At 41.5% G+C, this 13243-nt stretch overlaps 1 protein-coding gene across 10 annotated transcripts in view; it reads right to left on the bottom strand.

Annotated features, from left to right (window-relative positions):
• Nucleotides 1-13243, bottom strand: part of ABLIM1 (actin binding LIM protein 1) — a 189960-nt gene that overhangs the window by 114222 nt on the left and 62495 nt on the right. For 3 of the 10 annotated variants that reach the window (XM_082764168.1, XM_082764166.1, XM_082764176.1), the window contains exon 1: nt 10783-12459. The exons of 3 other annotated variants lie outside the window; for them this stretch is intronic. In XM_082764168.1, the coding sequence (XP_082620294.1) occupies nt 10783-10825 (43 nt within the window). In that variant the 5' untranslated portion in view covers nt 10826-12459. Of the gene's footprint in view, nt 1-3576; nt 3856-10782; nt 12461-13243 lie in introns of those variants that run through there. 4 more of the 10 variants (XM_082764175.1, XM_082764172.1, XM_082764167.1 and 1 more) reach the window with 4 other exon arrangements.

The raw sequence follows: 13243 nt of genomic DNA, 5'->3' as shown, positions 1-13243 counted from the left end.
AGGTCACCTGGGGATAAAAGTTCCCAAGCCATGAGTTATATCAAGACTGTTTATCATGAACATCCACAACACAGAGAAAGTGTCAGAATCCAGATCCCACTGTTCAATGTTTTATTCCTTCACACTGGCAATAAATGGTGAGACTGCAAATAAGCAGAGCACTGGTGAGAGAGTTCCACACCAAGAACACCTTGACATTAACATGCGGGTAACATTTTTTATGCTCTTCAAGTCCAGCCCCAGCTAAAGCAGGCCAATTTACTTCAAGGGAAAAGGGCAGAACAAAAGCTGCTCTGGAGACTCGCAGCATTTGGGGACATGGGAATGGAAAAGGAGGCAAGACTGGAGCCACCACAAGCACAAAAACATCTTCTTGATCATAACCTTAAGGGTTATCAGCATCATGCTTTATCAACAGTATGAAAAAAGCAACACAGGACTAAATCTCTCCGCAAGGCTTAACTATACAGGAAGCCAAATTATCCAGGAAACACTAACGTTTTGCTGAACGGTATTTTCTGTCTTGTTTACTTGGAAAACCATTACCAACTGAATATCCACAGAGGCACCTGCGAGAACATGGAAACACGATGAGGCTTACTGCAGCTTGGCACCCAGCAGGTGCCAGCACCAAAGGTGCAAGAGAAGCAGTGTGTGAAGAACACAAATCATGAAATCTCTGCACCTGCTTCCCAGCCCTAAAAGTCTTCAGCCCTTCCTCTTTTCTCCTCTTATCCTTCCAAGCACAGAGAAGCCTGGCACAAATAGCTACTACTCCACTTCCATGGGTTTGGCCATGTACAACCCAGTCCAAGAATTCATCAGACAAAGGGCCGATTCCCACCACATTGTCACAGACTGGCAGATGAATGCCAGGCCATCAGCAGTAGGTCAGAAATCAAGGACCAGGGCTAAATCCTCAGTTGTGGTGAACTAATGGAGGGAAAAATGAAGCTCTAACAATGTACATTATCCAGCAATGTGGCATGCAGGCTCAAAATTCAGACAACCATGTCAACACAGAAAAAATGAAAATGAAGATATTAGTATGGGCTTTGCAGAAGACAGCTATTAACAAGAAACACAGAACACATATGTAAACTTTCTTCTGCAGGATATATAGGTAGCAAGTCATCTTTAGACACAACACTGTGACAATAATCTTATCTGAGCAACTAGGTAATAAGGGCTCATAATTGGAAAGAGACAGGTATACAACGAGAGTCACAAAAACATGGAATCAGTCAAACACAATTTAGGAAGAGCCATTTGGTGTCAGCAGAGAACACCCTGGCCTCAGGATTTTATTTTGTTTGTACATGAATTGACCAGGCAGACACTGAAATCACTCCACAATCTGAACATAATGAAGCATGCTAATTTGCTAAAAACTGTTACTAATCATTTTGCACTTCGGTGAATTGGAATCACATTTTTTCTAGTGGAAACCAGCCTCTCCTGCGCTTAGTTAACATGTTTACCAACTGGCACCAGGCTGAAGGCATTTTCAGCTTGTTAAAAACAATTCCGGCAGTGGCTGGGAGGGAGGGGACCAGCTGTATTATACAGGCCTGAAACAAAGCCTGAAATTCTGGGGAAAGCAGAATAAAGTGCAAGGAGAGAACACAGAAAATAAACAAAACAAAAAGGTGACCTACAAACTTCTGTTGGAGAAATTATTTGAAAAGAGTAAGGCAGAAAAGATTAAAGAAAAAAAATACTGAACAGTATTATCCTTTCTCATTCTGCAGCCATGATGTATGAAACATTAGTAAAGGCATCACAAAGTTAAAGGCAGCATTTAGCTCTTTTGTCTATGATCTGTGTGAACAGAAGCCAAATTTTATATCCAACATCAATATTAATAGCTATTGTAAATAATTCATCACACTTGGTAGGCAGGGGAAAAGGAAGCAATTTAAATACAAGTCCTTTTCCTATTTTCAACTGTTTATTTTCAACTTTTCCCATTATTCTAGCAAATCATCTCCCTTGCTTTTTTGTTTTTTTAATGAAAATTATTGGCTTGTTTTAACTTCCTTACAGGTTAGTAACAACTTTCATGCTGCAAATTCATGAAAAAATTACTCTGCAAATTTCATGCAGAGTACTCCTAAGGTACAGCCCCGTGCAGCATGGGAAGCCCAACCAACTGTGCATCAGCTGGGTGGGGAGCAGAAACATAGCAAAGGATGAAAACTGCACTGCCAAAACTGCTACACATATTTAACATGCATTTCAAGAAAATCCACAGCCTAAGTTCAAAATGCATCTTAGAAAACAAGCGACAATTATAAGCTGAATGACAATATGCTTTTCTGTAAAGATGGGAGGCAAATGATACAGGATCCCTGAAACTTACAGATGCAAGGATTTGGGATGAAACTGCTTCTTAAACCATCCCTGGTATGGCTTACCGATACTGGTAGCAGGTCAACAGTTCACAGCCAGGACATTATAAAAATGATCCTGTAAATCTTAAGTAATGGGTCTCAAATTAGCTAAATATCCCATACTATTTATGCTGGACCAGTACATTTCATCAACAAAAGTTATCAGGAGATAGTTTAGGGCCACAAATCTCTGCAAGTATCAGATACACTAGAGCACACTATTGAGAGTTCGTCCTGCTCACTCCAGCGTAAATCCCAATGAGAGGAAATTCACTCAATTTGTTTCATTTATAGCATTAAATCACTGTGTGGGTGTTCAGAGTTGAAAAACTATTCACTCTCGCTCAACACGACTGCTTTTTATTTCTGCTTACCTGGTTTGAATTTATCCTACATTAGCTTTTACAGAGCCCTCTGGAAAGTAAAGAGAACAGATCTTCCTCCTCAAAATACAGGGACTAAAGTCTGTATCTGTGGTAATGTAATGCTCCAAAACCACATCCATCCCACTGCTCAAATACAATTCAAACGTAGTTTGCATCTTTATAATGCAATAAATGATGCAGAGTGCTACTACTGTGAAGAAAGACTCCACAACCATTCCTGAATTCTTTGACTAGTAAATCCTTCAGCAGGAGGCTTAACACGTTACTTATAGGCAATTGAAATGCATCTCATTTACTGCTGCAAAATTCCAACATTATACAGAACTCCCATATAAGCCACTTCTTCATTAAAAGGAAAAACGTGACCTTGTCAAGTCCAGGCTTGCTGGATGTGTTTATCTTAAGTAAGCTACTGCTTTGGTGGTCAAAGCTCCCTGAACTGTAGCTAACACAGGTTAAAAAATAAAAAATAAAAAATAAAAAAATCAACAGCAAACTTGAATTAAATCATGAATTTAATCAAACTTGAAGTAAAATTGGAAACAACAGCTACATGCACACTCAGAAGGAACTCAGCTGAGCAAACACCTTATGTTAGGTGTGCTCAAGATGCTGCCCTTACTAAAACAGGTACAAATATCATCAAAGCAATCCACTGCATGCAGCTTTTGGCACATCACATCTACAGAAAGGCAAAAAGCAGCTGTCAGTGAAGACACACTTAATTTTAAATGTGAAAGTTTAGACCTCAGGTAATTAGGTCTTTTCAGTTCCAGTCTACCAATAAACATAATTACCTTTTTCTTTCACCATGGCAAACAAATTTTCTTCGTAGTGGAAGCAGCAAGAATTAGCTGAAGGAATTTAAACACAATCTCTTTTCCAGCAGTGTTTGGCTGAAGTGGAATAAATAAAAAATAATAATAATAATAATAAAAAGGCAGCTTATTCCAGGCAGTTATCTTCCTCAGCCAGATCTCCCACAAAATCTGATAAAGTCCTATTGTTCGTCGTGTCTCCTTTCTTCTTGTGCCTTTTCTTGCACTGTGGTCTCTTCCTCTGGCTCGTACCCTGCGTGCAGACTCTGCCCCTTGTGCCGAAGCACCCAGCTACAGCTGCTGCCGCGTAACAAATGCCGAATTCCCTGGCCCCGGCTCCCAGTCACTGACACCACCTTGCATTCCTCTGCCCTCACAGACAGAGCTGGCAACGCAGTCTGCTCCTGAATGACTGGCAAAAGACTGCGAGTGGGAAGATGTGGGAGAAAAGAGGAGCAATGTTCAAACACACACGACACTGGGTATTTATGAGTTCCTTATTTTATTTACTCAAACTGAGCCAGGATGAGATGGGGAAACACAAGATAAACACATACAAATGCTGAGGAAGGCTGCAGCACGGTGTCTTTTCTCTGCTGAGCACTCTTTATCCACCCCTGGTTTTGCTTTAAAACTGTTACCGAACATCAGACACAGCCTCTCTGGTCATCTGACCACAGTACAGAACAGAGCAGCATGTATAATCTCTGCAAACTTGGAATGCTGACTCTATTCAATGCCTGAAATAACAATAAAAATAATAAAAATCAGATCTGCAGCCACTCAGTAGGCAGCTGGGTTTAGAAGCACAGCCAGGGAGTGCCCCAGACAGAATTCACAGCGTGAGTCAGGTAGGCAATGCACTCAGATACCCAGGGCTGGGAGCTCCATCCCTCTTACACAATTCTGTTTGAAATGCTGGCCACAGGCTGTCAGGGAACGGAGCAGCGAGAGAGCCGCAAAAAAGAAAGAAAGAAAAAAAAACACAAAGCCTTTACAATATTGCCAGGTCTCAATGTCTTACAGCAAGATTCAGAATGTTTCTGTTTTCTTTTAGAAGATACCACCTCAGAGTCAGGTGAGAAACAAAGCCTGACTTTCATAAGCACAATTCCCAGTTATGGAAAAAAGCTTAGAAATAGGATTATTCGAAACCCTGAATGCTCATTAAAATAATTTAATGTGGTGTTTTCAATCCATATATATACTGCCAGTATCAAGTAGCAATACTCCCGTATTTATAGGCTACTTTTTCCTTGTTTATAAATAACTTTATTCCTCATTGTAGCCAGCTACCAGTGATTTTGCCAATACAAACCTACCCCCTCATGCCTTTGACTGGGCAGTAAATTTTAGTATCTGTGTTTTAGAGGTGGAGAAACTGACAAAGGAAAATGAACTGACTTGCCAAGGACAGAGGTGACCTCAGCAGAAGAGAGCTGGACTGAATACAAAGCTATTCTGGGCTAGAGGCTGGGCAGATTCACTGGGCTTCAGCTTCACTGGCCTCAGCTCAGTGCCGTACCTGAGCTAGGTTACATGACGGAGGTGCAATTATGTTCACGAAGCAGCCTAAAGCAAGCTCTGTGTTCAGCCCAGAGCCAGAGGCACCTCTGTATTTTAGGCACTGGAGCTCACACCTCCACAAGGGAATCCCTTCTCAGTGCCACTATATGTAGGGAGGGAAAAATTAATATAAGGAAACAAACTGTAGGCATCAGCCAGACAGAGCACCAGATGGCTGATACATGCTGGAAAATCAGAGCATACATCCATCATTAAAAATATTTGCAGTAAATAAATTCTCAGTGTTTTGCATAAATGCCACCCAGAAGAACAGAAAGAAATGAAATAAACCAGTCCACTTCACCCAAAATATCTCTTATTCAGTGACATTCTTTAATAAATAACTATATAAATTAGGAAGAGAGACTGACAGAGATTCACGCATGTGCATGGAAAAAAAAAAAATCTCTAGCAAACCTGGCTGGCTTTCTATTGTTAGCAGCCTGATGTGTAAGAGCAGCGCAGCCCCGGCAGTCTGACATTCTTGCTTCTGTGACTCAGTGTGCTGCTATTAATAGCAGCTCAGCCCCAGCCCCACCAACCTGGGGCGCAGCACGCTGTGTCACGCCGCTGACACCCTGGAGACGCTCAGGTTGTAACTCAGCCTGGCTGTGTTCTTTCCCAAGCCGTATTTTGTAAACAGTTCGGGGCCAGCAGCCTGCAAGGGGCACGGCTGACCTTCATTCATAACTGTTGGATCTGATGTGCGAGCAGCCCGTGCTCTGCACGCATGGGTACCGTTAACTCTTTCCTTCTGACACCCTGCAAAGGCGTGCGATGATTATCGTTCTTTTTTTTTTTTGTTCCAGCAGCTGCTGACACAGAAGCTGACTGCTGGTATCTGAACTTTCTGTTCTCTGAGTTCATTACATCCATTTTTCACATATGCTAGAGATTAGCACTGCCATATCTCATCTCGCCCGTGGCTGAATGGAAGCCTTTCCTCGCATGTCTCAACCATAGAAAGCTGCAGGGTTAGACTGCAGCATGCACACAGAAATAAATTTGAAAATACAGACTGCAGTGTATTAGACTGGGGATTTTAGGAGTCAAATGTAATTTACTCCAGCATAAGAAGACATAGAGATCAGCTGTTGGTATTGTAAATAAAATCTTTTTAAACTGGGGTCATTTTTTGTTTTAATCTCATTGTTTCAAGCCTCAAGACAAAAATTTACCTTGCTGTATAATTCAGAATCTACTCATATATGCTAAACTGGGAGGAAAGACAAATAGTTAGCAAGTCTAGAAAGAAAACCTTGGTACTTATTGCTTGGTACTTATTGAAGGGTGCATATTCTAAAAGAAAGAAAAAATTCCTTTGCATAACCTTTTGTACTGTACAACTTTAATAGCGAGTCTCACTTGAACACAACCAGGATGTAAGATTCCCAAAGAGCACACTATAACTACACAGTGTAATTATGTTACTGTTACTTCAGGGTGAAAAATACCCTGTGCAGCCAGCAAAAGGCATGGGAGTCATGCAGAGACCACGAAGGTAAAGAGTTAACCAGCTTGGTTTGCTTTTTCTTGTACGGCGATAATGTTGAAAAATCCATGTTAAGATACTAAGCAGTTTAGCCATGACTTAAGATTTGTTATTCTCATTTTAAAAGTTGGCTTTCAGATTTTTATCTTGCTCTCATTCTTCACAGATGAGACCACGGATTGTGAGTATCAGTACATAGTTTATATAAAACTCTTTAAAGACTGACTGAAATTTCTTGTTCATCTAATAGTGATGGAAACTGCCTGCTAGAAAACACAAGGGGAAAGGGGAGAAGTTGTACTAATAAATAACATCCAAGAAAATATCCTCTATTTAATGTCCTTTTGCTTCCAGCAAAAAGCCTAGCACAAACAGTTTTGACAAGAAAGCCTGCCACAAGCTTCCACAGCTTAGCTGCTGCACAACCTCAGTCAGTTTTAAGAGTCACCACTTCTGTAAAGTGTTGATCAGGGAATTTTGCAAAATGCTGATTTCTCCAAGAAGGAAATCCCCCTCCCTCATGCTCTTAAGGAAAAGGAGGCCTGCTCTGGTTGTTATCCTAACTTAACCACGCCTGTTCTGAAGAAAAACTAATGATGTCAACAGGGGATTTGTTGCAACTCTGCAGTGGTCCCAGTGCCCTGATGCTGAAGCACACGGTTTTCAGTTTCAGCATTCTCCAGCTGTACAGTTAAGTATTTCCTGGCTTCTGCTCCTCTTGAACGTACCCCAGTCCAGCAGTCTATTCCTCTGATGTGTTGTCCTCAGCCACTTGGACAACTGACACATTTTCCATCCTTTGAAAACAGCACAAGCAGTGATGCTTATTATGGACTCGAGCACAAAAGACGACAGACAACTGACTCATGCAAAGCTGATGATTTCAGTTTTTTTTCAGACATGCCACTGGGCAGAACTCAGCCTGTACCTGAAAAAGCTGTCTCCTACACCATGGGTCTGAATAGCTGGGTGTTCGCTCACAGGTGCTTGACTGCTCTTGCATGCATTGCTCTTTTACCTCTCCAGGTTCTTACAGTACCCTCAGCCAACCTACCTATCTTCTGAAGCCAGCAGGTGAGTTGCAGAAGTCTCTTCATGGCAGTTATTCATTCTGTAGCCTTTCCATACTCCCCACACAGTGTTGCCTCCATGAGTTCACACAGCAGCCCGTGCAATGACCTTAGGCTGCCAGCCTCTCCTCACCCATCTCCTCGGCAGGATGCTGAAGAGCTTTGAAGGCCCCACAGAATGACATCCCCTCGGGGCTCCCTAACACAACTTTACAGAGTGGAGGGGAGCACTCACTAGAGAGGAATGTGCTTCCTAAGGACATATTGCAGTCCTGTGACCCTACATGCTAGGATAATCACAGTAGCCTTACTCTTATCAGACTGATCTGCAGGCGAATAATGCACGATGGCCTTGGTCCTATTTGTGAGTTTTCTTCTATGCTGTGCTTTCCTCTGCCACTTATGTCGTGCTACTTTGACTACAAGCACCCTGTCATACTGCTCTTTATAGTATCATGCAATCATTCTTTTGCAGAAAATGAAATTATGAAATTAAAATTTACCAAATGCATCATCTGATTCAGCAAAATACATAGTGTAGTTTATTCTGATCTGCCAGGATGTGAGGGCTTACTGCTTTTTAAATAGAAACATTTCATATTCCTAAAAGCCAGATTCCTCAGGAATGAACTGACAGATTTTGATCTATTAAGTAGTCTGGTTTTCTTAAAACAGAATTTGATTTTATGAGGTACTTCCAAGCAAGATTTTCTTAGCAGGTTGTTATTCTGCATAACAGTAATAGCAGCCTACAAAAAATACAGATAAAACAGTAAAATGGTAATGCTTAATTTACTGCAAAACAAAACAAGCAAACAGGGATGCTCATCTTCACTCTAAATGTTCAGAAACCTCTAACACACAAGCTTATGTAAAAAGCACCTGAAACCTCCAGGTCATCTTATCTTTAGAAACAGATAAGAAAAGATGGTTACATTACACTTCTTTGGAGTGGCTCCAAAAATATACAAAGCTCACTGTTGGGTAATCTTCTCACTGTAGGTACATATAAACATTTACCTCTGAACAGCAATTACATTATTGATATAACAAGCAGCCTCCAAACTGCTTATGTTACTGTTAATCCTTAGAAAGGAGATCATGCTTTATGAACACCTGTGTGAACTTATCCTCTACGCACAAATTTGACACTCAACTGAGATACATTACGTAAAAATGCCTAGTGACAGTGGTTTACACTCAGTATTTTTATTATAAACTTACCTTACAAAATCATTGCATTTCAACTACTACAAACTGAATTAGCCTAGCCAATTCACAATCACAACCAGTAGTGCTGCAGATAAAAATACGCACATGCTATCAGTAACCATTTGACGATTACTGACAAACACTGCATATAACTTGCATGAAGGCAGGAATCCCTGACAGGGAAGAGTATATACAAGTGTCATGCTTTACTGTACATGCCTAAGGTTAAGGAGATTTGATATTGATAATCCACTTCAGAATTGGATTAACTACACAGAATAACCTCTACAGCCTGTCTTGGGAGTTTGGGGCTCAGTGAAACCAGCAGGAAGGCAATAAAGACTCTCTAGTCTAAAGAATTTCTCCACAAGAGGCCTATGAAACAACAGATTGAAGCAGCTTTCCACCAATCAGTTAATTTGCAGAGCAAAGCAGCAAGTTCTTTGTTTTGCAATCGCGAGAGATGTGACAGAGCATCTCACTGAGCATTAACCTTTGGTGCATGCCTCAAAGATACAACACACAGCAACGCAGCCAACAGTGCAAGTCCATAGTCCCTGAGGATGAGGCAACTCATCACAGACACTGGATATACACCACCCTTACATTTCAACTGGATTCATTGTTTTTTACTGTGCCAGATGACAAATTTCTTCTGTTCTGATTTCACATAAACTATAAATAGGACTCTAAAAAAGGCATCTGATCTGTCCTGCAAATATACTTCACTCCCAACGGTTATTTCCCAGTCCTGTGTCCTTTCAAATGAACCACAGAGGCCCTCAAAGGAAAGATAAAAATATGCTTTCTGAACAGATGCAACTTGGCTACATAGTGTAATATTAATATATTCAAACAAACTTTTACAATGAACAGATCTTTCATCGCCTTGCTCCAGCTTCTGGCACTTCTCCACTAGTGGCTCTCCATTTTATCTCCTAGCTAGGGAAGTCACTTGCTTCAGTTACGCAGAAACTTACAGATTCGAAACTTTCCTTCGAATTATTTGTTGCCATTTCAACAGTATTTAGGAGACACAGATCAAACTGATATTCAAAATAGAGTAGGCAAAATTGATTCCAATATCTGCACCGACTGGAATTTTTAAACAGAACTACAAAAGCTATTTTGATTTTGCTGCTGTGTAAGAAGGTCTGCTCGCTGTTAGTTTACATCAAACTGGATGGCTCATGGCCTCCACTCCAAAGGAGAGTCACATATTTTGAAGGAGAGCTTGCCATCTTAAAAAACAGTATTTAATCTCATATATACAAACAGTATTTAATCTCCCAAGTACTGATGAATACTGATAAGCTAATTGTTTTTATATTTTTGCAATTTCTATGATCTACATTGACAACTGCACAGACAGTTTCATATCTAATTCATGCACAGCAGCAAACCAGCGACAAACATTCCCTGGTACTGCAGTGCTTCTGTGATACTCTACCATAAAGACTTGCTCCCTAAAGGAAAATAATTGAAAATAAAATTGAAAAGCAGGATGATGCAAAACCTATAATCACAAGCTCCCATTCTAACATTGTCTTCTGATTTCCCTCTCAGCTTTACCTTGTCTGCATGCAGGATTGTGAATACATTTGAGACTAACAGGACCTTTACTATGTATAAGCAACATGCTCAGTATGGCAGGGCCCTCATCCATGGAAAACACTGGGGTGAAGAACACTCCTGCTGCTTCCCTCCTGCCCTTGTTGTTCCATTACCCGTTTCCCCTTTCACTGAAAAAAGCCCACAGAGGTCTACCAAACATCTACTGTTGTCCCAAACTAAAGATACTTCCAAGGTCCCGGTGTACAACAGCCTGCTCAGTGATACCCCCACCTCTGCACATAATGGAGGAGAAGGAACCAACAGCAGGTGGCATTCATCCTCTTCTCAGCCAGGGACATACGGAGTGGACAAGGCCAAGCTCCTCTCTCCTCTTCTACTCCCTCCACGCCCCAATGTCAAAAATCAAAGGGAACGAAGACAGCCATTTCCGATTCTCCTCTCTCGGCTCTGCAGTCTTTCCCACTATTCCTTTTGGAAAAGGAGCTCAGACCCTGACTCTCAGAGGAAAAGAAGCAGCACTTCCTACACCTCTCTTCCCCATCCCAGTGCCACCAGCATTGTATCCACCAGCAAAGCTGGCCTGGGTCACTGGCACAAGGCTGTGGCAGCCCCAAGCCCCTTGGAGCAGGGCAGTGGGCAGCTCGCCCGCCTCAGGTAGGCCTCAGCAGCCATCCTGTTTCTGCCCTGCCAAGGAAGGGAACTGCACTTCTCCCTCAGCTGTTTGGTTAATATAATGAGATTATACAACTGCAAGGGACGGACACGGGAGAGGAAGTTTTGATCAGATATGGAACAAAAGCAGGGCTCCCTGTAAACAGTGGGAGATGTGTGGCCACAACGTGCTCCTTCCCACCACAGCTGCCTGCACCCATCAGTGTAATGGAGTTACAGAGCAAAAGAGATCCCTACTTAAATTTCCCTCAATAATCTTTACACTAATATTACCTTTTTTTTTTTTTTTTTTTTTAATAGTGACACAGGAAGCAAAAACCCCAAATTTTTCATTATTTCTTTCTACTCAAAGCTATTTAGCTAATTTTTCTTGCTAGTATCTAGTAACAGTAGGAACTGCGATTTTGTTGTTATTTATTGGATAACAGATAACAAAGAATGTAGACAGAGAGCAGCAAGCCCTAGAGAGGTGAATGCAGTTGCCCTAAACCATGCTGCATTAATGCAGATTAATGCTAAACCACCAATGTACCACTAAGCAAATTAAGTTAGGTTGATCTTGGACACTGGCAGTGACTTGGCCCACAGCAAATGGAAAGCTGAAACTGAGAGCCAAGGGTTAAGAAGACATTAAATGTTCAAATACTTTAAATAAAAATGGCACAGCAATTAAATAGGAGTAGATACAGCATATAGACAGAGGACAAAGAACTTGTTTTAATTAATTACCTTTTATTTTTTTTATTTTTTTTTATTTTTTTAAATGAAGCTAACTGTGCACATTTACATAACCAAAGACTTCTAGGGCCTGTCACAGGGAGTTTTGCCTATACTTCTTACTCCAACATGAAACCAGTACTCAGGTATTTTCACAAGCAAATTTATCCCTAGTAGGATAAGTACTGTAGCAACTGCCTCAGGTAAACTTAGCCTGCTGCTGCCCCTCACTGTGACTCTGGGAGTACCACAGGTGACAACATCTGCCCGCGTTTAGCAGATGAGCGATGAAAAGCAACCCCATGCTGGTAAAGCTGATGAACTAAGCAACCATATTTTCAACACCTGCAACCATTGCAGGATTAAAAGCCAGTAACACTATTACTGTGGCAAAGGGCAGAGTAGGAAGCAGCTTCTGTAATGGGAGTGAGCAAGAGAGTACTTTCACCTGTGAATGCTGTGCACAAGCCTTTGCTATTTAACATCAGGCATTGTGCAGCGAGGACAAAAGCAAGATTCTCACTCAGTGGTGGCAACTGTTAGAATGGCTCTGCCACTGCAGATGCCCAGGGGACAGCAGCTTAGCTGTGCTTGGCTGAGCTTCACCAGACACACTTGATCCTTCACGCCTACCCCCAGCTGTGCACTGGTAGCACAAGGGGTTTACAACCAACTTCCAGAGGTGCTGAAAAACACCTGGAAGAGAGATGCTGCTCCCAGGACGAGAGCCCAACCTTGATGGCATGCTTGGTCCATGAAGAACACTGCAATATGCCTATGAATCTCTACTATAACACTGCAAAGCTATCCACAGAAAAACAGGGATTCAAGGAGGAAGAAACACAGCTTCCCACAAACCTGAATTGAATCAAGACATTAGGACCATATGGTTCTTAAAAACAACAAAGAGAAAAAAAACAACACATCAATGCACTTAGCCAGGTCCTTAACTGACAGTGATCTGTAATCACAGAAACAGACTCAGAAGAGACTCAAGAGATTACATAGCCATGTGCTAGGTAGGCTCAAGCACCTTGATCCTTTGTGACACTCATAAAAATCCGCAAACCGTTTGCACAACATGCTTTGGCACTGTTCCTCCACTTCTCTGCCTTTGCATCTAGAAAGTTAGTTATACAGTTATGCAAAGTAGGTCTTCTCTGCTGCAAACGCAGCTAATCTCATTCTGTGCTTCTCAGTACAACGCAGAACATCTCCATTTGACAACCCTTTCCATACATGAAGACTGACTAAATCCCTCACTTATCTCCACTCTTCTAGATTGAGCCAACCTAATTCTATTAATCTTTCCATGCAAGTCTTCTTACCTAAATTTATTATT

Source organism: Aythya marila (assembly GCF_965140915.1).
Source record: "Aythya marila genome assembly, chromosome: 7".
Classification (NCBI taxonomy): Eukaryota; Metazoa; Chordata; class Aves; order Anseriformes; family Anatidae; genus Aythya; species Aythya marila.
This window is presented reverse-complemented; position numbering and strand designations above follow the sequence as displayed.